This window comes from Odontesthes bonariensis, chromosome 23, assembly GCF_027942865.1.
Source record: "Odontesthes bonariensis isolate fOdoBon6 chromosome 23, fOdoBon6.hap1, whole genome shotgun sequence".
Lineage (NCBI taxonomy): Eukaryota > Metazoa > Chordata > Actinopteri > Atheriniformes > Atherinopsidae > Odontesthes > Odontesthes bonariensis.
Genome location: NC_134528.1, coordinates 14,732,347 through 14,760,181, shown reverse-complemented (window position 1 = coordinate 14,760,181; position 27,835 = coordinate 14,732,347). Strand labels below are relative to the sequence as shown.

Below are 27,835 nucleotides of genomic sequence, written 5' to 3'. Positions count from 1 at the left end.
ACCTACATAAGCCAAGCGCTCAGTTTCAAGTTATTCTCCAATTCAGCACTATGTACCAGTAAGTGACAGCCTTCAACACCTTATAACGACAAAAACTAGACCACGTCTGTGTACAGTGGAGGCATTCTCTGTCGCAAGAATGCTCTTCTCTCACATACTCTTCTGTGAAATTGCAGGGCAGAGTTTTCTACCTGCAGATACTTTGCTGTACGCTCGTGTCATGTCATGTCCACATGCCTAGTTTGCTTGGCTGTGAACGTGAAATGTTCACTTACTGAGACTAATCAAGACTCCACATCTGACCTGGCTCAGACCTCTCCTCTGCTCTCCTGAGCGGATTTGGTGACCAGTTTTCTCCAAGGTGTTTGTATGCATGGGTCAGAGTTTCCATACTTGAGCACACATTCTCCCATTGAATTGTTTTTTATAAATCTTAGCCTCTGTAGGAGAAAATTCAGATTCCATTTCATGGACATGAACTGCTTATACATGAGGCTCATTTTGCCTTTAAAGCTTTTTCTGAATACTGCATTTATTGTCCTTGTTGTGATCTCTTTGTCATGAAGTGCCTGAGGAAAACAGAAAACTCCCAATTACTGCTGCCAGTTTTCCCTACTAATATAAGCAAACACACTGAGGTTAGATTAATTATCTCCTCGGCATCAATAATCGTGAGTTCTCCTTTACATTTTTAGCCCAACATCATGTTTCATAACAGACCAGTGATGCCGACTGTGCAGCCTGACTGGTCTGTCTTGGACATAAATTTCGCACTTGACTCAGATGAGATCAAGACTGAATGAAGCAATACAACAGCACAGACATAAATGTGTGCATTTACGTGTAAAGCATTCCTGCACTGGCACTTACTTTGTGCAGTGCTCAGCATGCCCAGTTCTCAAACAAAACTACAATACATCTTCAAGTTTTATTAGCATTGATTAGCAAATGGTTGTCAAGATTCCAAAGTAATTTTAAACTGCTTGGTTCTGGAGATATTCTAAAGTAATTGGTCATATATCAGTGCACTCAGCAAATGGGGTGAAAACAAGCCAAGGCAGAAACAGTCATTAGCATTTCTTCACTTCAGATACTTTACGCTCAATTGTGCAAGTTTTGCCTGCTTAAGTTTGTGTTTTTTTAGGCTTAAAATAATCACTAGTGGAATAGTAATAACAAAATACATAAACATCATTTAGATGCTGCACCAGAGGGCTGAGCTGATTTATCTTTACGATGCACAAGATATGGTGATGAAGGTTCTCAGTCACCCAGGTCATGGTAATCATAAGAGCTTGAATAAGGGCAACTGAACTTCTTCTTGGAAGCAGAATGTCTATAAGATAAATATTCAATGCTACACCACAAAAAAAGTCTAAAAAAAAAAAAATCCATATGGAAACTTGTCACATTAATTCAACCGCTTCCCTTTAAACATCAACATGGATCGAGACTTTTCTTTTTCTTAGAATCAGACAATGAGAACCTTGACATCTAGGATATGAATAAATCTAATAAAAAAAAGACGCACTGCTCAAGAAAAAAAAAAAGAAGTGACCATTCTAAACATTTCACTCCAGGTTTACTCAAATACAGTGGGGTGCAAAAGTTTGGGCAGCCTTGTTAATTTTCCTGATTTACCTTTATAAAGCATTGATTGTTTGAATAAAAAAATTCCGTTAAATATATCATATAGGGGACAAACACAGTGATATTTGAGAAGTGAAATTAAGTTTATATGATTTACATAAAGTGTGCAATAATTGTACAAAAGTACAAAACAAAAGTAGGCAGGTGCATAAATTTGGGCACAAAAAAAAAAAAAAAAAAACCTTAACTCAATATTTAGTAGGTCCTCCTTTCGCAGAAATAACAGCCTCTAAACGCTTCCTATAGCTTCTAATGAGAGTCTGGATTGTGGCTGAAGGTATATTAGACCATTTTACAAAACATCTCTAGTTCATTCAGGTTTGATGGTTTCCGAGCATGGACAGCTTTCTTTAAGTGACACCACAGATTTTTAATAATATTCAGGTCTGGGGACTGAGATGGCCATTCCAGAACGTTGTACTTGTTCCTCTGCATGAATGCTTCAGTAGATTTTGAGCAGTGTTTAGGGTCGTTGTCTTGTTGGAAGATCCAGCCCCGGCGCAGCTTCGGCTTTGTCACTGATTCTTGGACATTGGTCTCCAGAATCTGCTGATATTGATTGGAATCCATGCGTCCCTCAACTTTAACAAGATTCCCAGTCCCTGTACTGGCCACACAGCCCCACAGCATGATGGAACCACCACCAAATTTTACTGTAGGTAGCAGGTGTTTTTCTTGGAGTGCTGTGTTCTTTTTCCTCCATGCATAACGGCCCTTGTTATGCCCAAATAACTATATTTTAGTTTCATCAGTCCACAGCACCTTATTCCAAAATGAAGCTGGCTTGTCCAAATGTGCTTTAGCATACCTCAAGCGGCTCTGTTTGTGATGTGGGCGGAGAAAAGGCTTCCTCCGCATCACTCTCCCATACAGCATCTCCTTGTGTAAAGTGTGCCGAATAGTTGAACAGCAAGATCATGTTGTAGGTCTTTGGTGCTGGTCTGTGGGTTGACTCTGACTGTTCTCAACATCCTTCGCTTCTGTTCATTCGAGATTTTTCTTGGTCTGCCACTTCGAGCCTTGACTTGAACTGTGCCTGTGGTCTTCCATTTTCTCACAATGTTTCTCACAGTGGAGACTGAAAGATGAAATCTCTGAGATAGCTTTCTGTATCCTTCCCCTAAACCATGACGGTGAACAATCTTTGTTTTCAGGTCATTTGAAAGTTGTTTTGAGACTCCCATGCTGCGACTCTTCAGAGAAGATGCAAAGAGGAGAAAAACTTACAATTGCCCCCCTTAAATACCCTTTCTCATAATTGGAGTCACCTGTGTATGGAGGTCAAGGGTCACTGAACTTACCAAACCAAATTTGAGTTCTAATAATTAGTTCTAAAGGTTTTGAAATCAATAAAATGACAACAGTGCCCAAATTTATGCACCTGCCTACTTTTGTTTAACCAATTATTGCACACTTTCTGTAAATCATATAAACTTCATTTCACTTCTCAAATATCACTGTGTTTGTCCCCTATATGATATATTTAACGGAATTTTTTTATCCAAACAATCAATGCTTTATAAAGGTAAATCAGGAAAATTAACAAGGCTGCCCAAACTTTCGCACCCCACTGTGTATGTGTATATATATATATATATATATTTTTTTTTTAATATTTAATATATATATATATAATATAATATATATTTAATATATATAACATTTTTTTTAATATATATATTAAAAAAATGTTTTGTTGAAAAAAAAAAGAAATAAAATAAAAAACTATTCTTAAACCTAATATTGTTATTTTTATATCTCTATTGGAGCACTGTAGAAAAAGATATATAGCATATCTGAATCTGAACAAGGATGCCACTTTTAAAAGCGCAACGTTATATGTACAACATAAAATAGTGGTATTTAAAGTACAATTACCTTTTGTAAGTGGACGTTAAGAGTGCCTTTCATTGTTCGGAGTTACTCACTACATATTCAGTGCTTGCACTAATAAATTCAACATTAGTCACACTACGATGGTCTGCTTCTCCAGCACTCTGCTGCTAAACGCAAATCTCCTCCTCAAGTCCTGCAGCAAAAAGCCTCCGTCTGGCCTAAAGGCATCCCAAGAGTGCAGCTGCCATTTCTGTTCTGAAAATCAACTTTTCCCATCAACTCTACAATTCGTTTGTTTCTAAAAATCAATCTCATGTCATTTTATTTGATTAAATTTCAGATGTGCATTTTCCACAATGACTCAAAAAAAAGGTACCTGAGCAATTACTTTGATTACACTCTAAGTGACATTGCAAATTAATCTATTTATGTGCTAAAGCTTTGGCAGATGTGTGTAGACGCTGTCCAAGACTCCATTAAACTCCCTCCAGTTTCAGTAAAATGCCTAATCCATGCTTTGATGAGTGTGCACTGATCGAAAAGGACACTGCCGAAGGCTTGGCGAGAGCCTGCCGTGTCACATCCTCGAGGGATTGTGTCCGCCTCAAACACACTGAATTTCACACTGAATTAGCCAGACCAGCTGGTACAGAGAGATATTGATTTTCCAACAGAGTTGAGAGGGGAGGAAGGAAACGTAGCACCCAGGCAAGAGGGCTGAAGAAAGGATGGCATTGTGTGTGTACAGCTGCACGTGTGGGAGAAAAGGGCAAAAACAATGAGTGACAAAACGCTGGGATCTGACTACGTGAACTTTATCATCCTCAGTTTTATTCCTGGCATTTATCGACAAAGAGATAATTTTACATCACTGCTACCCTTTCATACACTTACATTCTTAGTATACTGTTCAAAGTTGTGGTCAATCCATCTTCCAATTATAGCACCTACCTTTTTTTAACTTTGCTGGTTACAAAAGAGCTATATCCTCTTTCAACAAGGCTGGGGTATTGCTGCTAAGCATATTAACAGGACTAAAGGCTATGCCAAATGACTGGGACAGACAATTACAGCATCCAGATGCCGTTTCTTTCTGCTGACACAGTGTATTCTGGGTTAGTTTCTTCTCTGCAGGGAGCATGCACATTCCCAGTACATTTTAGAAACAATCACAGTTAGTATAAAAATGTAATTAATCATGTGACACACATTTTTGCTTATAGTAAACACGGCTGTAGGGAGATGCCAACAGGCATCTCTGAGGCACACTGGCCTTAATATTATTAATCAGAACAAAGTACTGTGAAGCTGCAAAATTGGTCACTTTTGGAAGAATTTGATGGGGAATTATAGAACACCAGTAGAGGGCCAGATGCACCAAGCATGGAAAATTGTATATAATGTAAATAACAACATAACTGCAGCTATTATTTGTAATCTGACAAATAAAATAGGCTGTAAGTCTGTTAGACTACAATACTTGACACAAGGGTCATAAGTTAAGTTCATAAGTTAAATTTCCCATTGTTTTTCATGATTCAGGACCATGGACAGTGCATAGCGGTTGTACTAAAAATCCCAAGGAAGCATCTATCACTGTAATCAAAGTTGAATGTCATGTCAGTGCTGAATCCTTCCAGTGAATCTTTATGTTACCATTTATTTTATGTGTGTGGGGCGACCGAAACTTAAGTCGGCCTGATCTGAAGCCTTCTTACCTTGCCACTACAGGCCTGCTGGGATAGCTCAGAGGAGCACCAGAGGTGGGCCGCCAGCTTACAGGCTTTACAACGTAGACCCTGCTTAGAGTTTCCTGCATTAACACACATACATAAAAAAAAAAAAACACTTTAACACAAAGCATGCATTTCCTCCAACGGAATTACCCAAGTAGCTGACCTACCTTGAATCATGTGTTTGCATCGCTGGCAACTGGTAGGCCTACGAAAGACATGCTCCTGGAAACAGTGAGTCTTGACTGGCTCAACTGGTTGGGCCTGAGACTTTGGCTGTGAAGGACTGATGGAAGGGGAGTGCGACGACAATGAAGGGTTGGGACTAATGGATGGAGACAGTGAGGGAGAGTGCTCATAGGCCAGGGGGGACTCTGAGAAGGGAGGAGGAGATGGTGGAGGTGGCAGTGCGGTGATCAGGGCTGAGGTAGGCCGCGATTCTCCGTTGCTTCGGAAGAAGTTGTCCACACTCTTGCTGCGTATGACTGATTTGAGGGATAGGGAGCGCTTCAGCCGCTGCAGCTAGAACAAGAGGTGACGATGTTTAGGCAACAATCTAGAACAACGACAAATGTAGAATTACAACAACTCCTCGAAGTGTTTCAAATAAAACAAAAATCTATGTGAGTGAACAATCTTGCATTATTATTATTATTATTATCATCATCATCATGTGAATAGATAAAACGTTATCTCATCTATCAAACATGGTGGTGGTTTGGGGCTATTTTACTTTTTATCAATGACTGAGGAATTAATTCTGGAATGTATCAGCAAATTGCAAAGGAAAATATCAGGACATGTACCTATGAATTCAGGCTTAGAAGAGGAAGCAGGTGATGTAGCCAGACTATCTCGACAAACACCACTCCAATCTGGTGGCAGTGGTGGGGCTTGCTCTCATTTTGCAATTCTCTTCTCTGTTCTGGCGGTTCGGGGTCAGTGTTAGTGCGGCATTTTTTTTTAAATTTTTTTTTTTTCCAATAAGTTAGTTTATTCCCAAGACTTAGGCTAGTTAGCAGATTTAGCTCAAGAACTTGAGGAAAATTCACTTGCTTTTCCAGTTTGAAGTCATTCACATGAGTGGATGTCTCATTCCTAAAGTTCTTTCCAAGCACATACTTTAGTAGATTCTTGTGCTCGATTTTGTGACCACCAATCCTGCAACAATCTCGTGTGACCTAATAATCAAGTCTCAAAATGCAAAGGCCACTGACAGATCTACCTGTGAATTTTAACGACTTGTGAAAACCTAGTGACATCGAGGATTAAAAACATACACATATGTATATATATATACACACACACACACACACACATACACACACACACACACACATACACACAAGATATATTAAATCAGTATCTATGCAGACATGTAGAAAATTCTAATGATTTACACTTTTTTCAAGCATCACTTTACAACACAGGGTGTTTTTCCCACCATCTTCCCTGCTGTGGCAGAAAACATACTATGATACTGATGAACTAAAACAATAACATCACGAGCCAGAGAACCTGCTGGGTCTGCTGATACTTCTCTGGATATTTGTCAGCACAAGCAACCGCTTTAACAATGTGACTGCGATGCATCTATAAAATGACGAGGATCATAAATATTTTTAATTTTGATTTCTTCTTTTTAGCGGACGATACAGTAGGAACACGAGAAGATGCTTTTGACATAAATAGGTGTTCAGCTTGAGGGCCTAAGCTGTCTTAGAAAATAGACTGAAGCAGTCTGTTAGCCTTGCCCTCTGACTGTCCTTGTCCTGCCAACTTCTGAACTTCCCTCTTCAGCTTTCCATCCCTTTCCCTTAGACAGCAAATTTGAAGCCTAAGGGAATCCACACAGGTCAATACACCTTAAAATTCATGTTGGATTAGTGTTATTGAGCGGTCTGCACCTTCGCGGTAGATGCAGTCAGTGATGCAGTGAACACTGCATTCATCTTTGACTCTGCCTGCCTCCACTTCCCTGCATGCTTGCAGCCCTGCAGCTGCTATTGGCCACAATAATTTAGAACTGATAATGAAAAAGAATTACTGTGACTTAGGAATGATGGGACCCAATAAATGGAAATGATAACTGCGGTAGACTCATACATCAAGGGAATGGCCTGGGGAATGACGGCAAGGACTTAATAGGTCTCTGCGACTGAAGAGCAGCTCTTCAGTTTGCACAGAGCTCATTAGCTGTTTGTGTCTGTAACTGGACTGAGGACACCATTTTGAGTCTTTTCACAATGTTGTACAGAGTCTTATTTCAATCTAAGCTCATGCCACTTGTATCATGTTCATTTCAAATTAATTTCTATGTGTAGTGATTGTCGCAAAAGGTTAAACATTTTGGCGGAAAAAAAACCCCAGCAACCTAACAAAACTGGATAATTCCATATCATTATTTTGAAGTCTGATTTTATGATGATGGTATCATCATAGCTACTGAATTCTTGAGCTTATAAATCCACTACATCACCCATCTGCACTCGCGTCACAGAAACCAATCAATGAAATTGAGCAGGTTCCTCTTCTTTAAGGCACAGATTCACAGATGCCAATTAGGCTGAGTGATAAAAGGAGTCTTCTCTGTTGACCCATAAGTGAGTTCCTCTCTTAAATGTTTTCTACAGGGAGCTGAGTTGCTTTCCTTAATGGCCTTTTCTTGGCTTGACCGGTGGCCCATTCAGTAATGGATGTTCCTCTCAATTAGATTTTTTTTTAACTTCTTTGACTTTTTTAATCTTCTCCGTGGTGATGGCCTGCCCTCGCTCCAAAAAAAGGGAAGAAATTCTTTAAGCACAAACTAGAAAACGTCTGATAATCAATGGCTTAATATATCTCCTTGTGCTTTTAAAAAGATTAAAGAAACAGAAACCTGATTTAAAGCCAATGTAATAAAAGAATAAATGCATTAAACTATACTTTTGTAAGTCACCTAACAGTTTTAATAATACTTCAATGAAATGCATTTATGACCTGAAAAAAATATGAATAACAACCTCACCTTAAGAACATAAGGGACATCTTCCCTATGTGTTTAGAAGAAACAGTAAAAACAGCTTGTTTAACTTTCACAGGCAGAGACAACAATGTGCAACACTAAAAACTAGGGATGTCCCGATCAGGTTTTTTTGCCCCGAGTCCGAGTCATTTGATTTTGAGTATCTGCCGATACCGAATCCCGATACGATACTTCTACAGTACATTAAAAAGCGGCGAAGAAACAGATCCAGGATGTCCCTGATTTTTTTTATTTTATTCACTTATTTTATCATTTAACACTTGAACAAAAAAAGTAATCAAGTAATAAACAAATTCTTCACTTTGGAGTTTAGTGCAACAATGTCTAATATAAAAACGAGCTGCAGCTCAACTTGAAATACCTGGCAGGCATGTAAACAAATAAGAAAATAAAAGTGCCACAGTGTAATAAAGTAAGGCCAGTAATGTGCTTTTCGGAACTGCACTCCAAATTCTTACCCTCCTCTTACCCTCTGGCTTCACAGAAGGAAATGCAAGTTTTTCTTAATGAAAACCAACATCTCTACCTTGTCAGGTTTGAGCCTGTTCCTGTTCTCATCAAGGATGTTAGCGATGTCCTTGCTACCTCTTTAAATCCTAAGTTTGCATATCTCACAGTTTGCAATCGCAACGTTTTTGTCATCCACTTTAAAATACCTCCACACCGCAGACATTTGCGCCCCCAGCTTCAAGCTGCTGCTGTGTTCTGCTTCGCTTTACGGCATGCAGCAAAGTAACGCCATGCCGCATGCGTTGTTTCTGTGTGTAGTTGAGACCATAGATATAAAAATTTGGGGACTTCTGTTTATTGTAGTTGGGGATATACACCTTCCTCAGTCGAAATAAATGTAATGTGGGGGCATTGGAGACCCATCCAAGATGGTGGCCGCGCTGATACGTCAGCTCCGATAGGCAGCGTCAGTCTATGAGGTGTCTACGGTTGAGACGGTCTGACTCTGTACCACCACATAACAGTAAATACTAAGCTGTTATTTTTTCCCCATTTGTTTTTAAATATTATAGTTCTGATAAAAAAAAATTGTGAGAATAAATATACATATATATTAAATTATATATTAAATGTACATATATATAATATACATATATATAGGCTACATATCCGATCCCTGATCGGGATGTAACGTACGATTTCAATCAAGTCTGAAACCACGTGATCGGCCCCCGATTTCCGATCACGTGATCGGATCGGGACATCCCCACTAAAAACAGTTCAACCTTTTCTTTTACATGAATCAAACAAACATAAGTATTTTTAAACAGCATACATCAGGTCAAATCATTTCACAAATGAAAAATTAATACATAAGATATTTTTACATATCTATATTGGCTGTTCCACCTCTAAATAATGGACATTTAAAAGCAACAGACTGACATTTTATCAGTGCTTTCTACAAGGGCTGGCCAAGTAGTTACTACTGACTCAAGTCCATCCTGTTCCTTAATTATGCGTTTGCACATTTTATTGTTGAGTGATAATAGGTGTGTGTTTGACAAAATGTTACTGCAAAGTGAATCATGTCAAACACACGCACTAAAACACTTTGATGCACTACTGTGTATGTAATTACCATAGCTCTGCTTGGTATGCTAAATTTCTCTGTACCTTGCTCTAAGATCCTGTAAAGTGCCTCAGTCATTTCATTCTTAATGTTTCACTTCAAGTCTGTTAGTTAAGATTTGTATTTCTCTCTCTGCTCCACTCTCGCTCCTGCTCAGCATGTCAGATTTTTCGTTATTCCCCTTTGCCTGTGAGAGAAAACTAAAGACTTGGACAGACAGACAAAAGACAAAAGAATTGGAAGCACAATTCTGCACCAATACACAACCTCCTTGCTTTGGTAAATGGACAAGAACTTGTTGCCAAAGTGAACCGACCAAATAGCTCCTGAAGTCCTCAAACTAAAATAGGCATTATTGTCAGAACATTTAGTTGTATGCTTCAACTGAATAATGTTTAGAATTCTTTTGCATTTTTGTGTAGTCTTGCAAACTTAAGTCCGATCAAATTCAAAAACATAATTATAGCTGCTTGAACTTTTAGGAGCTTTAGGGCAGCAGGTGCACCACTAACTTCTTTCTCTGCAAGGCTTTGTGGTTTCAGTTATTATAAAAGCTTAGCATTCTGATAGACTTTGTGTTGGTATAACGGTTTTTGGCTGAATGTATCATATTTTATCCTGTAACAACGTTGCCTGAAAAAAAGCAGAAATCAAAAGCTGAATTCTAATGAATGCAAATCCCTGCATTTCCTCATGACATTTCTCTCTGTAAGGTTTTGAAAAGTCTATTTATGGATCACAATACTGGAGTCCCATCACACTGCGAATGACTGACAGCAATTAGCTCATCACAGAGCAAGTAGCGCTGTGCACTAGAACAGACTGTGTTCAGAGGAAGAAGATGAGGCAAAGAATAAAAGTTTAGCATGTGGGCTGTCAATAAAGGTTGAGAAAAAATATGTTAAGCACATGTGAGAGGCAGGGAAAAGGGCATAGTTTAAGAAAATATAAAAATACCACACCATCAACCTGTCTCAGCCTAGTTGGAGAGGTTTGGTGAAGGCTTTTGTAAATAGGCTGTTGTGTGAAATGCTTGGATGGATTAATTATTAAGAGGAACGTCATGGGAGTTCAGATACAATTTGTGTGAAAGGCAAAAAGTCTTCCTGCTACAACTCCAAAGTTTTCCATATGCTATTTTTCTACAACTTAAAAGTAGCACTGCGAGGAAACTCTTCAGAAGCAGCAAAAGTATAGATAACTGTTGAAAGTATAATAATAATAAAAACCCTCTGCAAGACATATTAACACTAAGTCGTTCACTTTTGTAAACTAGGTCCTCTGCCCTTATGTATGCAAATGTGTAGCTATGCTACAATCCAAGACCCCCCTCTCAACTAAAGGCTGAGGACAGTGGAAAATTGTGCTGTAAAACATATCTGATGGGAGTAATGTCAAATCATAAAAAAAATTATGAAAAAACAAACAAAAAACCTACAAATTAAGCCACAGAAATAACAAGAATGAAAGGATTTACAAAATTATGGACAGGGAGATTAGTTACACTGGGATTCTCGCAAGTTTCACAATCGTGGCATGAACACGCAGCTCCAACAAAGGCAAAAGTAAGAGGACTGAAATGTATCATAATCCAACAGTAAAGGAAACCGAAAGCTCACAACATTAGCCTGAGACAGTTAGTATAGCTAGCTTGGATAGCAATACGCTGTCTGTAGGTAGGCTCGTCACTGTAACTATTTTTGTCTGGAAAATATATTTAATTAATAGCGGAAAAACTCTATCATTTTCACAAAATGACCATGTCATTCAAATACATTTTTATAATCTCATAAAATGCAATTACAGGCCAAACATATTAAAATATCTTCTGCAGGGAGGGTGACACATACTCGTATTTCAGACATTTCTAAAATTAGATTAATTTTTCAAAGATATTTTTGAGGTACTGAAAGAGATTTTTTTTTAAATCCTATTAAAAGACTCAATGGTGGCATTATTGATGCTAATGTGAACAGAATCTGAGGCTACAGCGGAAAATATCCTCAACAAATACTGTTAACAGCAGCCATGAATTGAAGTCAAATGGTTAAAACCTGAACTTCCAGCATATCATATGTGGAGAAAGCATTGGTAGATATACCTGATGGAACAAGTAACATATTCCCTAAAAATTACAAAAAAAAATACATATTTATCAGAAGATAAAGCCCAGCAATCACTGTTCGAATTATACAGATAAGCAACAGATTTTGTCATTTCCTTTTTTCCCCTCCTTGACCCAGCTCCACTTTCTTTTCTTCTTTTTTTCTCAAACTCAAGTTTCTTGTCCATGACATGTTCTTTGCCGATATTTTTCTAAAGAATATGTTAGATTTGATCTTTTGTGAGGGACAATCTTTGCTCTAAGTTGATTGCGAATAATGATATATATATATATATATATGTGAATATGAAATTACACCATCTTAAAGGCCAGTGGACTCAAAGTTCCTGTGCAGAACCATGCACACGACTTTTGTCTTAATCCGTCCCCTGCCCACTGGATTTCTGACAATTACTGCCTGCTCCTAGCCTGCTCCTGCACATTTAATACTATTCATGCAATGCCTCCATTGATTTTGAGCCTTTTCTCATCATTCATTTAATGCATTAAAACATATTTGCAAATGTAAGATGTAAGATTTACCTAGCTTTTTAGTTTAAACGGTAAAGTTCCCCTTTAATCTTCCTCTCAACGTCATTTATCGATTCCTTCACTGTCGAAAAATCTAGCTAAGTAGTTAGTTGGTGTTATGCCAGGAACTGCAGCTTATTCTTTAAGACTGCTTGCCTGCATCGATGTTAAAACTGCCCACTCCAGCGACATTTGTGTCAGGTTCCAAAGGGTCCCAATGCCAATACAGTTGTTTATTTCAGTGTGGCACATTTAAGGTTATCTGTTGGCAGAAATGCAACACAACACTCGTAATTAGAACTATATCATTTGTGTGAAAATAAGAATTGCTGTGTTTTCATTACCTTAGAACATTATAAATATACATGTTTCTCCCTCTCATACACCACCGTGTTACAATGTCACAATTCTGCAGGATGGACAATCCAAAGACGTGCTGTACCGAGGGGCTTTTGCATTTACTTGCGTCCATTTTTAATTTCTTCCGACAAGCCTGAAAGAGGCGGGTGGAGATGAGTGATATTCCACAGGGTGCAATCTGCAATATCATCACTAGATGTCATGACATCCCACACACTGGACTTTTAATAATATTAAGTCTGGAGAGTTAAAAAGTAGAAAAACATCCTCAAATAATGCAATAAATGCATGAATACAATAAAAGCACACAGGCAAATCTTCAATCAAAATAAACTCTTGGCTTCTTTTAACTTAAATAGATTTTACACATTTGGCATTAGAGTAAAGAGTTATCAATATGTTTGTGCTGATTAGGTTTACACCCAAAAATTCTCCCACAGCAGAGCTAAAAGTGACTACATTTGGACTTATTTTTCAAAAACAGATTTAGAAAAAGGAAATACTGATGAAACCTTTACGGAGTAGAGAAAAACGCCCTGTGAATACACTCTGTGAGAGATCTGACAAAGTGGTGGATATGTCAGTTTAACAGCAACTGATATGGAGCCGCCACAGTTGGAGTTTTTTTTTTTTACAGTTGTAGCTATAAGTTGTTCAAATGAATGCGCTGGTGGCACAATGCATCCATTAAATCATTCTTTGTGAATAAAATTAGCTTTTAAAAAAAACAAAAAAAAAAACAAGAAACAACATGGTATACTAACAGCTGGCTGGTCTCATTTGGTGTTTTGGACATGCCAGTGAATGAGTCCAGAGTGAGCTAGGTACACATGCAATCATTTATGCGCTTTAAGTAATTAGGTTATTAGGGCCAATTTGGATAAGGCGTGCTTGTGGTGTCCTTGGGCTGGCAGGAAAAGCTTATTTGTATAAGGGCCAAATCTGCGTTGCCTTCTTTTGCACCTCCACATGCAACAGTGGGATGTGTGTCGCAAGCCCCACCAACCTGGTGACAGATATTCACTTACGTTATGATCCTCAATTCATGGCTTTAATTATCAATAAAGCTTTCAAAGCATTTCATTCTCTACGTTTGTTTATCTTCTTGCACTTTGACTAAACAGATAACAGTGTGTGTGTACTGTAACACACTTCTTTTTAAGTGTGTTTAGGTTGTGTGCATGTCTCCAATGAGTTTGCAGTTAGGACACAATTGAGCAGTGCCCTCCCCATTGCCTGCTACCTTCTGATCATTACACACCCACTGCAGTGTCTCAGGACATCTCTTGTTGCCTGTGTTTTCAAAATCTTGCTGAACACAGTGGAGCCTGACGAAGTGTATCATTCTTTCTGAACAGACCTGAGCTGCAGATTAGAGGTGACCTCATTAGGCACAGCTCCGGCTGGACCTGGTTTGTAAAAATGAACAAAATCGACCTTTTTGTGCAAATGGAGAGTTATGGCTCACTGAACAATCTATACTTTTGATGCTCAAGGGCTTACAAGAAACTAACAACTTCCTGAACCAGTGCGAAACATTTTATATTAGTGAAAATGTCAGCTTTCCTTTTATCAATTATGAATTGTGGGAAGCGGGCTTTGTCATGCATTAACAATTATTTCACCCAAAAAGCACAGCGAGAGGTAAAACTGTTAGTTGCAGTAGTTTGTGTACTCTAATGTTTGTTTTAAGAATAACATTTAGACTGACATTAAACTGTCACAATGAATTCTTCAGTCCTTTTCCATTCGTTCAGCCTTACCTTAGATCTTCACCTGCCAACACATCTGTCTCAAAGGATGGATGATGAAGTAATTTACAGCAACTACTTGATAAGTTCAGAGTTTCAGGGAAATTAATCATTTGCTTTCACTTAATTGCCTAGAAGTTAAAAACTGAATGTACAACATAGATTTGATTGCTAGATGGAGCTAACTTATCTTTTTAACATTTTCCAAATGGTAGAGACTGCATAACCATTACATTAAATGTCTCTATCTTAGGTGATATCATGCATGAACCACGATAAAATCTCTCAGTCATCCCTTCCTTGTGGTATTCACACCTCCATGTGTGGCTCCAAAATGCCCCATTGCTGTTTGAAAGGCTGGGCTTTTTGTAATCTGCATGCTAGCAGACTCCACCAGCCTACAAGGCGCCTGCCAAAGTGTGCAGCAAAAAAAGCTTTCATTTCAAATCCAGCCGTTAAAGGGGCTTAACTGCACAAGAAGCTTTTGGAGTTACAAATCAGTGGCAGTCACAATGGCTCTTTGATGTGCATATAATACCAAAGGAACTATACTTACTTCAAGCCGGTTAAGTTAGGAAGCTTCTAAAAGAGTCCCCATTTTTCCATTTGAAGACTTATTACAACTATCATGCAATAAAACATGTAACACATGCATACATACAACATACATATAAATGAATCATCTGAGTAGAAACAGTTGTATCCATTTTCAAACCATCTTTGGTTGATAAGGAGATCAAGACAAGTCAACTTATTATTTTAGAGAAAATAATTCACAACTAAGGTCATTACTAAACAAAGGTAATTTTTTCCCCCCCTCGGCTGGCTCCACTCTAACCCTGACACTGCATGCTGCACTCTGCTGGATCAGCAGCATTTCTGAACTTAATCAAGGACAGTAACTCAGTGACTTCATCAGACAATGCTGGGTCAACACATAGACACAACAGTAACACTGTCCCTGGCTTGATTATATTCTGCTTTTTTAAGAGGACTCTTTATCTTTGTGTCTCTTTGTCTCCCTCAAACCTTCATCTGTTTCTGTAATGACTACAGTTTAAAAAAAATAAATAAATAAAAAAAAAAAAATCAGCCGGAAAAGTCAATCATTCTGGCAGGCGAAAACACAAACATATGCCCTGTCACAGAAATTAGGTGACTGAATGATGTGTCCTCCTGCAAACAGCGATATGGAAGTAACAAACACAAGGGGGCTTTGTTCAGAAAAGTCATCTACATTCTATAATCAAATGAAGAAGACAGATGCAGTCTGAGATGCATCAGACAAGCTCTGTAGTTGAATTTAATAATTAATAGAAGTTCAATTATATTCCCACAGAAGAATGCAGTAAAATATCACCACTATTAAAATGCAAATGAAGAAAATCTGCATTATTCTCCGATGGGCAACTACATACAGTTGAATCACTGATTTAATAAGCTGCAAATCCACTGGAATCATAAAACCTAAATATAGGACTGTAGTTAAATTTAGCCAACTGATTCCTGGTCTATAACTTGCTTCTCGCTCCCTAATTCCTGGCAGGACCTCTGGCTGGCCTATTCCTAAATCTCCTTTATCCTTTCAGCCATCACCATGCAGTGCTTCAAATGTATGGAGGGAGGTGGCCAAAGGAGAAAGAAAGGATGGAGGGATAGAAGAGAATAAACATTAAGATAGACAGATGGGGAAGTAGAAAAGGTCATCGGATAGAGCAAATAGGAAAGAGAAAGACGATGCATTATCAAAGTTGGGGGGAATAGAAAGTAGAAAAAGCCGATAAGGAGTTAAATATGACGCGAAGGTGAAGGGCAGAGCTGGGCAGAGAGCGCGGCCATCATTTCACTCCAATAAAAAATGTCTTTGTGTTTTTTAAATATACTGTCAGCTGTGTGAGGGCCCTTTGGACCGAAGCACACCATCACCCTGCATTATAAGCATTTACACCCCCTCTATATTAAACTTTATGTAGCATACAGCTCTCATTTCATCCACTTCTAAACAACGAGGGGTCTAAATGAACTGTTGACATTTTAGAGTATGTGCCAACTTGCTTTACTGGTGAACATTATACAAACTGAACGGCGACCGTTATGGAAAGCCCACAGCCTACAGTCTTTTTGCTATGCATAAAATATGGAAACAGGGAAAACTGCTTATCCGACTCCAACATATATGGTTACTTCTGGCTCCACAAAGAGCAGGACTGCAATCGTCTAATGCTGAACTTGAAGCATCAAAATTAAATGTCTCCAGCCAGTGGTTGCCATCACAGTGACTGCATCCATCTTATACAGTCCATGAGCACACCTGCAACACATTTACTTAATGAAATGCACAGCTGTAATCAGAGTCGGATCAATGAGTGCCTCACTAATGGGCAGTTTATTCATTGTTTAATTTAGAGAAGTCAGAAAATAAAAAGATAGTCAGGATATGTTAAACCAAAATTGTTCATCCAGAAAAAGTCAGACCTCACAATCGCTTGGCGCTATTTTTTCCTCCCTTCATATCAATGCCACCTGCCGATAGCTGCACCTGTTACGGTGTTTACTGCTCGGAAGCAGGGGACTGCTCGGTCTGCACGGTTTACACAGCCCGTAGTGATACGAAGGTAGAGAGAAATGGTGCCAAGCGATTGTGAGGTCTGACTTTTTCTGGATGAATGATTTTGTGATGCAAATTGAACGCATATTGTTTTGAGAAGCAAGACGCTTTATTTTTTAAGCCCCAGCCAACTAGCCGGACTACTTTCGTCAACGCCAAAACGAGTCTGGAACTCAGTTCACAGGACATAGTGGGGGGTAAGTCCATCCATCCATTATCTTCCGCTTCTCCGGGGGTCGGGTCGCGGGGGCAGCAGCTTGAGCAGAGAAACCCAGGCGTCCCTGTCACCGGCCACTTCCTCCAGCTCTTCTGGGGGGACCCCGAGGCGTTCCCAGGCCAGCCGAGAAACATAGTCTCTCCAACGTGTCCTGGATCTTCCCCGGAGCCTCCTCCCAGTGGGACGGGCCCGGAACACCTCACCAGGGAGGCGTCCAGGAGGCATCCTAACCAGATGCCCGAGCCACCTCATCTGACTCCTCTCGATGCGGAGGAGTAGCGGCTCTACTCCGAGCCTCTCCCGGATGAACGAGCTTCTCACCCTATCTCTAAGGGAGAGCCCAGACACCCTGCGGAGGAAACTCATTTCGGCCGCTTGTATTCGCGATCTCGTTCTTTCGGTCACTACCCACAGCTCGTGACCATAGGTGAGGGTAGGAACATAGATTGACCGGTAAATCGAGAGCTTCGCCTTCTGGCTCAGCTCCTTCTTCACCACGACGGGCCGGTGCAGAGCCCGCATCACTGCAGACGCCGCACCGATCCGCCTGTCAATCTCCTGCTCCATTCGTCCCTCACTCGTGAACAAGACCCCGAGATACTTAAACTCCTCCACTTGGGGAAGGATCTCATTCCCGACCCGCTTCATGTCAAAAGAGGCGAACTATCCCTTTAACATGAATTATATAAGTGTTAGAGAAACACGTTTTCCTTTGGTCCAATTTTTATATTTGAATAGGCAGTAACTGGCTCCTGACAGCTTTAAATAAGTTCAGTGTAATTCTTGGCAAAAAGACCAATATGAATGCATTCCTAGACACAAGATACTTAAATGGAATATGCTGCGAGTGATTACAGAGGAATGATAATATTTTTGGAGCCATTAACTTTCCCGTAGGTGGTGGAGGTGGAATAACCATTCATTCTATGCCACCACCTCTTTCAGAAAAACACTCTGGTGGGCCTACTTAGCTTTGTAATAAATACTCTTGCTGATGGACATTGAAGAGACAGAAAAGAAGAGGAGTGAGAGCTGCTGAAGTGATGACAAAGACTGTGGAGAGAGGAGGCAGATAAGGACAGCGAGGAAGACATAGATGCAGAAGAGGGAAAGCAGAAGGTAGAGATTCTTGTGAAATGATTAGAGTGAGGTGAGAACTGACAAGAAGAATCGAGTGACACTCAAGAGACGTCCTCAAGCAAACTACTCTTAAAGACATATTTATCTTTCATTCTTCTGTGGGACCTGAAGGGGCGAGGCAAACCATAGAGCTACATGGCTGACGCAGCTCGGAGAAGGGACTCCTCCCAGTTCTATTTTGTTTGGACGACCATTTGGGTGAATTATGACCCAGCCCCTAGCTAGACACGGCAAACATCTGCTAGTTGATTGGCTCATAAATTCACGCAGCACCTCACTGCCCACCATCCATTATGCCGTCTGTACACAAACAGAAACAACAAGATGCCTGCTTTGCCAGGCTTACTCCAGGTCTCTGTGGTGATGACCAACAAAAGACAACCAGCATGTGATTTGTTACTGTGACATCAGCTGCAATCAGTGTTGTTGCTGGAGCTCAATTGAAAGTGTTGAAAAATAAATGTGGCGAAGCTCAACTGTAACTGTAGCCTTTAAAAATGAGAAATACTAGCAGAGGGAGAATAGCCTGAGGTCCAACAACTCAAGAGCTTTAGGAATTCTGTAGTTACCCTTTTTTTTGTTAATTCTGCTCAAATTGTGTGGGACTGCCTTCCACCAAAGATCAGCACAACACCATAAAAGCTTTAATGTGCATCCTGCTTTGTTTTCTTATCTTGACATTCCAACTTAAAGGCTGAGTTATACTTCTTTTAACTGCCCTTGCGCTTGCGTCTTGCGCTTGTGTTAATGGCTCGAGACGTTTATGCTTCATTTTGCTTTGTCGGCGGTTGCGTGTGCTGCGTGGCGATTCACCGCCAGGACAGTAGGTGGAGTAGCGGGTTTTTTCAATGACAAGCCTTCTACGATGAAAGGAAATTCACCGCCAGGACCTCTTCGGCAAGTCTCTCTTCGACTGGATTCATGCTTCTTCTTCTTCTTCTTGTAAATAGCCGGTATTTTGTCAGATTTTCAACACCTTGGGGGTCTAAACGACTACTTTCTCGCCTGAAAATGTTTCAAATGTTGCTAAAGTTATATATTTACAGAGTTTATAGCTTAAGGGAAATCAGCTTTTCAGGCCGGCTGATTTCGGCTCAGGCAGGAGTGAAGTGAGTATGCCGTTTTCAAGTAGTAGGCGGTTTCGAACACAGCCAGTGGCTTGCGCTTGCGTTTTGCGTGAAGTTTAGAAAATTGAGGTGACACACGCAAGCACGCAAGGGGGGGCTTGCAACCGCGCAAGGGCTTGCGTTGCGTCACCGACTATAAATCAGGCTTAAAGATCTTAATCGAGTTTGATGATCTCCTGTTAGTTTTGTTGCAACTGTTGCCTTTTTTTCCACTGAAGCTGAAAGAGCGCCAGGCCAACATGGCAGCATAAATAGTTGCAGACAAACCAGCGGTGAAGTCTGAGATTACTATTCTCCACCAAACCGAGGCCTCATTTAACAGTGACCATTTCTCCTTTCGTTCACACTCAATTTCTCCACCAAGATGCATCAAATCCAGCCAGACAGTTTTTGCATAAATTCGCAGACAAACAAACCACACTGAACACATTATTCTACCTTGGCTCTTACCTAGGTGGACAATAAGCAAAACTACATATATAAAGGCAATAATCAATAAGTAAGAATGTTAAAACAAGGCAAAAAGTTGGCTAAGATAAGAGGCGAATGATGTTGGTCCAGAAATATTAGGTTCATAATTTTTATGGGATCTTTTTTTTTTTTTTAAGGTGGGATAGTACTCACGAGCAGTCAGTGTTTAACCTTTGCTGACAGGTGAGCTAAGCTAAAAGTTATCGTACTCAGAACGGGGCAATGACAAGAGTGAATTATTTGCCGTATTAAACAACTCAAACCTCAAAGATTCCCCTTTATTTGAGCGAACAGTTTCTCGTAAAAGAGTCCGTGAGCCACATGCCACTGCAACAAGCACCGGAGAGTTTATAACAAATGAAGAAACTCCTCAAAACAGCTCTCACTTGGATGACAATGAAATTTTGGAGCTATAAGTCAGTTTATGGCGTTTTTATCAGTTAAAGCAACCCGAATCCTGTTGGAGCCACCCCGGGGCGATTTTAGGATCTGGACTTTAGGGGTGCCCAGCCCCCAGTCCTCACAGAGGCACATTATTTCTCACTAATTGAGGCGAACTAGTACATTTATAAATTTTGGAGCCGTATTAGTTTTGCTTTGAGTAGTGTTTTCCCCTACAACATTCAATTTTGACCTCTTCATTTCAAAAGACTGTGGCTTGACAGGGATAACAGAGAGCCTGAGACCAATATTGAAGATAACTCAACATTTATTTTGGGAGTAAAGAGTTAAAACAAAAACAAATGCTAGAAAATAAATAAAATGGTCACTAAAATAATGCATTCTTGAGCACACAAAAAAATGTGTTTTTGCACAATATAATATTTTAAAAATGTGCTGAGCCAGGGGGTGCCGAGCTATCTCACGGTGGTGCTTTGGCACCACTAAAAATACCCTAGCCTTGCCCCTGGAGCCACCAAGGTTTGTTGTGTCCTTAATCGTTTTTTAGGATAAAACCGCAGAGGAAAAATAATGAAAAGCAATCATTTGCTGGTAAATTGACAGCCTGGAATGAGAGTCAGTGACTTTATTAATCCATTTAATACTACTTTGTTGTTGACAGCAAAACAACCACGCTGTGTTTGTATCAACCATAAAATCAAGGTGGGTGTAGACGCCACGTGCTCAGATGGATATAAGCAGGGCAACCAGCGTACGCTCTGGCAGATATACTGTTTAGACTCCTCCTACTCAGCATGCTGCTCTTTTAACCAGTGTGCACATGCTGGAGACCCTGTTTGTCTTGCTTTCTGCTCTCCGTGCACACCTGAATTCAGTTTGCAGATTACCACACCTGCCCTGAGTCAGTAATTAGCTCCCTTTGTGAAAAAAAAATTGTTCCTGGTTTCCTTTATTCCTGGTAAGATCCTTGTCTTTGTTACTGTTGAGTTCTTGCTTTGTTATGCCAAATATTTTGCCACATCAGCTCTGTAAGTTGTTGGGATTTCCTGCCATAGCCTTTCATTTGTGTCAAATAAAGTTAATTAATTTGACTCCAAGTGAGGTTTCGTCTGCATTTGGGTCCTGATCTGCCCCTCCACACGCCATCACGTGACATTAACTGTGTAACAGGGAAATACTAGTATGCCATGAACCCAAGCCAATTTAATCCAGAGTAGGTTTAATTAGAAACGTTCAACAAGATGTTTCAATCTTTGAACTACCTTGAAACCACTTCAATGGAAACAGAAGGGGAACGGTGCATTTGAGGAGTTATTTTCCTTTCGAAAGGCCAGTTAAGTGGCCAGAGCCAAACAAATAACAAAACATGAAGGCTTTCTTTACAGTCAGCGACAGCTTTTTACAGGATGGTTATAGCTTTTGTTGCATAATAGTTTGCCAAAGGTTTAATATTTACTTATATGATCTCAATGAGACAGCAGGGCAAGTGTACAAAAAAAAGCCCTGCACCTTCTATTGTCCACAACTGATTAAGAATGTCTGATAGTTACAATGGCTGCCGTTCATCACAACTCTGATTTGTTTCTGATGTGTTGTGCATTCACCAAAACTGCAACAAAGAGCAAACGCGTAGTGTAATATCTGAACTCTAAGGTCAAACCAGGTGTGAAGAGTAAAGCGGCTTAGAGTTGTTATGCAATCCTAGAGCCTCCACAAAATTAGCCTCGCATGTCAGAGAGCGCACGTCTGGGTCACTGTTTACGATTTGACATATCTTAAAATGAATGAACACATGTCAAGTTTGCACAAAAACTGCAAAGCAAAAAACTAAAATCAATTTGAAACAACACACGATTGAAAGTCCTCTCTCAGTGATTTAGGGATTCATGTGTTCGTTATGATTTTTTTTTTTTTAATACATAGGTGTGTGGTTACCTTCGACTCTGGTTGGCTGGGCATAGGCTGTCGGTGAAATTCCCGGTTCTGAGGCTCGTTCTCTTTTTCGCTGATTTCCGTCATCTCGAATCACAAAAAAATGCTCCTTAAACAGCAAAACTGAGGTCCACGGCAACAGAGGAATGAGGAAACTATTCGAACGGGGGTTTAAGCATCGCTACAGCCATGGTGTACAGAGAAGTAAGACCGATCAGGACTGTCAACTCATCTTTTACGGGCAGGATCCATGTGGGAATTTGCTTTTAAGCACAATAATATATTCCGTCCCAAATGCTTTCAGGCTCGAGACTCTGACTCGTGGGGGAGAAAATATCAATAGAAATTGTTCATTAAAGAAAAGATCCGCAAACGACTTGCCGTTGTCTCCCTGCTCTCTCGCGTCCTGAGTCCACCGGTCAATTTCTCTCCCCTTGCGCACACACACGCGCTCTTACAACAACTTCGATTTCGCCGTGGCAAAGCGGTCCGCTCGTCCTGATTGGTCCATGCCAAAACGCATACGCCAAAAAGGAATAGTGGAGCTCCCCGTGATTGGCTGAGAGTGTGGTGACGTTTAGAGATGATGGTAACGAGATTTACATGAGGGCACCAACAGTAGGTTACAGCTCTGTGTTAAATTACTAAATTATTGAATCTGACAAATATAGAGTTTTGTCACGTTATGATTACGATTTATGATCAATTATAGTAAAAGTGACAATGTATCTTCAAGCAACACCAGAGAAGTTTGGTACCCTTAAAACTATGTGCTTCTGACACGTTTTGAAGTACACTGACCTTTGTTATGTACATTCCTAGGCCTGAAATACCACAGTTGACATATTCGGGTTTTATCCCCGAACCACACATTTTTTTCTTTATGGTCGCTTGACATTTTTGTGGGCTTTGATGGCTTATTGATTGCCTCTTAAACAGGCAATTAAATAAATAAATACATTGTCTATGGTGTTATATGTCCAGAGCTTTGTTTTTATGACAATGGTGACAGGGAGAGAGCAAATGAGCAAAACATTTGCCAAATTATCTACTTTAACTGTTGCACATTTACAATTGCCATTCTGGTCTCTTTCCCTAATGTGAATTTCTTTAATCATTAGGTGGTTTTATGATGCTTTTGATACGATTATCTACAAGAATATACACTTGTAGCCTAAGTTCAGATTAATTAAAGAATTTACAAACACATATCGAGTTGATAATATTGGGCCCATTATCATAGATCAAACAACCCAAAATGGCTTAAATTAGCTACAGTATTACCCATACCATCACTAAAGTATATTTACATCGGTGTCCTAGAAATACTACAATAGAAAACAGACCAGAATATGCCAATATTTCAGTATATAATAATCCAACAGCTTTTGTAATTCTTCCGCTACAGATGTTTTCATGCATCTGTAGCTGTTGAACTGTTCCTTATTTATCTTGTATGTTCCACGAAACTCTTAGAGCAAGACTCCAATCATTGAGGGAGTCTACTTTAAGCATGTCAATGGGTGTTAAAAAACACCTATAACAATGAAGCTACATCTGTTCTAATATAATGATGATTTGCATATGATCAGAGTCAAGTTTGAACTCCAGTGGTCACTGATGTAATATAGGAATGAATTGTGTGAATGGGTGCATGGTAGTAAATGCTCAAAACAAATAATAAGCACCTCTAATAGTTTCTTTAAACCTCCTTGTTTGAAGTGAAATGCATACAGAAGAAAATGGATGTATAGGTGGAACGTTGCTAGCATACAGTAGCCTATGTATGTGACCAGACAGTCCACAGAGAGCGGCCTCAGTCAAGCATGGGTGGCTGATTCAGCACCAGGGACAGCTCCTCTCGCCTGCCTGCCTCAGTGAGTGTCTCACTAATTATCAGCCCTCTGCCTGGTTTCATACTCACCCACTTTCATTTCTTTCTATGAAAGAATTAATCTTATGAAGCAAAGTTAGTTAGTTAGTTGTGTTTGTTGCTTTAACAGCATGTGTGCAGTGTGTAGTGTATTCCATCACGTTGGGGTAAAAATAGAAACAGCTCAGAACAAAGCCATGGCACTAAGTACTAATTATTTCTGCCTCCTGTGCAAGCAGACATGTGAAGATGTGAGAATTCAGCTATTTTTCAAATAAAAAAAATATACGATGACGGCTGGCAAAACAAACAAATAAATACGGGTACTCTCAAAGAAAGCAAAAAAAAATAAAAAATCCAATATCCTGTTCTGATGAGAAAGGCAATTATATAAATGAAGACTGTTTTGTTTGATCATAAATACATAAAAAAAGCTGAGAAGGACTCTAAAGGGTTTCTTAGTCTGGCTGTGAGTGTGGCACACACCTCTAAAATTGAACAAAATATGAGTGATCATATGACCTTATATATGTTCTGTAATTCTGCCAATCAGTACACTGTAAACAAGTATTTTTTTGCGCTTAACAAGCTCACAGAGGACGGCAGTCAATTTTTGTTTACGTAACACAGAGATAATCTGTGCTCACTGTTGTTTCTTACTGGATGCAAATGCCTTCAGTTTAGTACAAACTGCATAAGGCTTCATATTTTAGCTGTGACTGCATTACAGCTGGATGCCCACGTGATCATGTGAATTATCCCTGAAAGTTTCACATCTATTGTTGATTGAAATGGGGCACTGAAGATAAACAGGAGAGGGACAAAAAAGGTTATCAAGCTTTGAGGGGTCTGAATTTGTTTTGTGAGTGGCATAAAGTATCCACATCTGTAATTTTCTTGCACAATCTCGGGATTTTTAATGATAATTACGGTGACTGTTGAATCATGAATATCTTTTGGTCTCCAGAGCTCTTGCTGGCATCCATTTTGCAGCATCATCTTTTATTAAGTACTTGGGAGGGGGCTTTTTTTTTTTCGCTCTACTTGTGATTCACTAACCTCCATCCACTCTCTCTTGCTCCTGTACAAACGCACTAAAACACACACTAAAACTTAAAGAACATCTTACATCTAATTCTCTTTGAACGGCAGAACGTAGCCTCATTTTGTATGTGAAACTGGACTCACTTAGTGGTAACATTATTACTATTAGTGCCTGTGAAGTTTCCCGAAACACAGAAGAAAATTGCACGTACAGTACAGTCTTTTTTTGCCCCAGTTACATAAAGATTAAAAACCAAAAATTAAAGTAGGTCATACTTTATCTTATCCACGTCCCCTCAGTCTTTCTGGCTGCAGCTTCAGGTGTCTCACTATGTTTCAGTAGCTTCCAATCTAGAAGATACATTGAGCGATTAACTGCACATTATCTTCTGCATAGTAATGTGCATTTTTCTGAGTGTTTGTACTGTATTTGTATGAAGTGGATCTGCAGTAGTCATGTGAAGGGGATTAGGGTCCCGTCTCTGGAAGGCACATGACCTGATGTGCCTCTTTTTAATCTTCCCATCCTTTAAAATTAGCATAACTCTCTTCTTTCTATTGCCTCCCACCTCTACCCACCCACTTTTCTTCTCCTCTCCCATTTCTAAATCTGTCACTCGACATACTCGCTCTTGTTTGCTCGTTCTCACTTGTCATCTATGCCGACTTAGTTTCTCATCTATCTCCAGTAATGAAAGCCATCTAACAGCAGGCAGTCTGGTGAGACAGCTGACGTAAGCTATTTCCCAGCACAGGGTGGCCAGAGAGTTTTGTTTTTGTGCTTTGGTTAGACTCTGCTTGGGATTTGGTAGTATAGTCTGACAGGTTCCCATGTGATGATGCTTGGCAACAATTTCATCCCAATCTTCCTCAACAACTATAACAGTAGAAGATTTAATCACAGATTGATTGCATTGAATCAAATCCAAACTGTGAAACTGCAAATAAAATCATTCTTTCTGCCATTATCTAGCATATGATGTGTGTTCAAATATGCCTAAAAATCTCAGAATCTCAGAGTATTTCTTGATACAGGACAGAACATGTTTTGGGTTGCAGAAACTTTGTTCTTCTCCCACACATCCCATAATTACATTATTATGCAGTGAAATGGCCTTGCTGATGCTAATTTTATCTCTCCGTCATCTAATCCTCAACTTCAAAAGAATGTGCAGGAGAGGGTAAATTAAGTATATAGACATCTAACTGAGGCCTGGGGATCTTCCCTGCAGGACTAATGAAATAAACAAAATACAGAAGAATTCATCTGGGTAATATTAAGTTCTAATGAATGCATTAGTCAAATGCTGACCTTGTCATCTCAAACACGTTGGTACTCTCTGAAGAGTACCCTAAAGGTAGCTAAAAATACTGGTACGAATGGGATATGATAGAAAATTTAATGTAAAAGCTGTTGAAACAAAGATTATAACAGCAAATTATGCTTATTTCCAAAATATGGAACTGAAATATTTTCCATAAGCCACTCCAGGTCTAAATACTATTAAATAAAGTTGTTGAATATTTTTCTTCCTATACAAAAAAATGTATACGACATATAAGAAAGCTATTGATAAATGATTAGTTGAGTATACAAGTCAGGTTCTGTCATTATTAAGCTTATTCAACCTACATCTCTTATTGTCACTCTTTGTTTGTAGCTTCCTCTTCAGGCCTCACAAAAGATAACAGTTTTACATAATATACCAAGTAAACCATTTAACACTTAAATATATTGCTTCTTTGTTCACCACGCTTGGCTTGAAGAGAAAAGATGCTGACAACAGAAACCAGATAGTATACATTTCTGATGAGCTGATTGCATTACTAGTAAGGAGTCGAATATGTGACTGGTTTCTTAAATTAGATTAAAATTTCGTATTTTTAGCTAATCTATTGTTGTTGTTTATGTGTTTTGACGAGCTCCACCATCAGCATACCGGTATGTGGCCTTAAATGAGAAAAAAGTAAAAAATGACTTCCAGATGTTGATGGCTCTGCACTCAGGGGTAATCAGATTAACACCCAATTAGATGCTTCATTAAAAAAATGTGAAATTCAACAGAGCTGCTATAGATTAGAGGGTGTTTTGAGCTAATCAGGCCATTGGATCTGACCAATCAGAACAGACTGGTCTTTTCTGGAGGGAAATTAGTCCCTCAGGTTCTTTCACAGAAAACAGTTATGTATGGGGAGGCAAGGAGTACTCAATAGGCTGTTCCATGGGGACTTTCAGATATTTATGCATCTTCTCTGATACACTTCAAACAGTTTGTGTATGTACCCTTTCTTGTTCAAACAGATGTCCTCCCCAGCATGGTTCAGGGCTGGCCAATCACAACCATTGTCTAAAAAGGAAAGTCACTGCTGTTTATGGGTTATGGTCTTTTAAATCCTCTATAAAGTAATTAAAAAAAAAGAGAATTAGTAAGTATATGATCTTATAAAG

The 27,835-nt window shown here is 39.5% G+C and overlaps 1 protein-coding gene across 1 annotated transcript in view; it reads right to left on the bottom strand.

Annotated features, from left to right (window-relative positions):
• LOC142373809 (SH3 and cysteine-rich domain-containing protein 2-like) overlaps positions 1–22,891 on the bottom strand; it is a 33,273-nt gene extending 10,382 nt beyond the window's left edge. Inside the window, exons 1-3 of the mRNA XM_075457221.1 lie at positions 22,473–22,891; positions 5,390–5,741; positions 5,205–5,299 (exon numbers count right to left, since the gene is read on the bottom strand). Coding sequence (XP_075313336.1) covers positions 5,205–5,299; positions 5,390–5,741; positions 22,473–22,556 — 531 coding nt within the window. The 5' untranslated portion in view covers positions 22,557–22,891. The remainder of the gene's footprint in view (positions 1–5,204; positions 5,300–5,389; positions 5,742–22,472) is intronic.
• Positions 22,892–27,835: the final 4,944 nt, after the last annotated feature.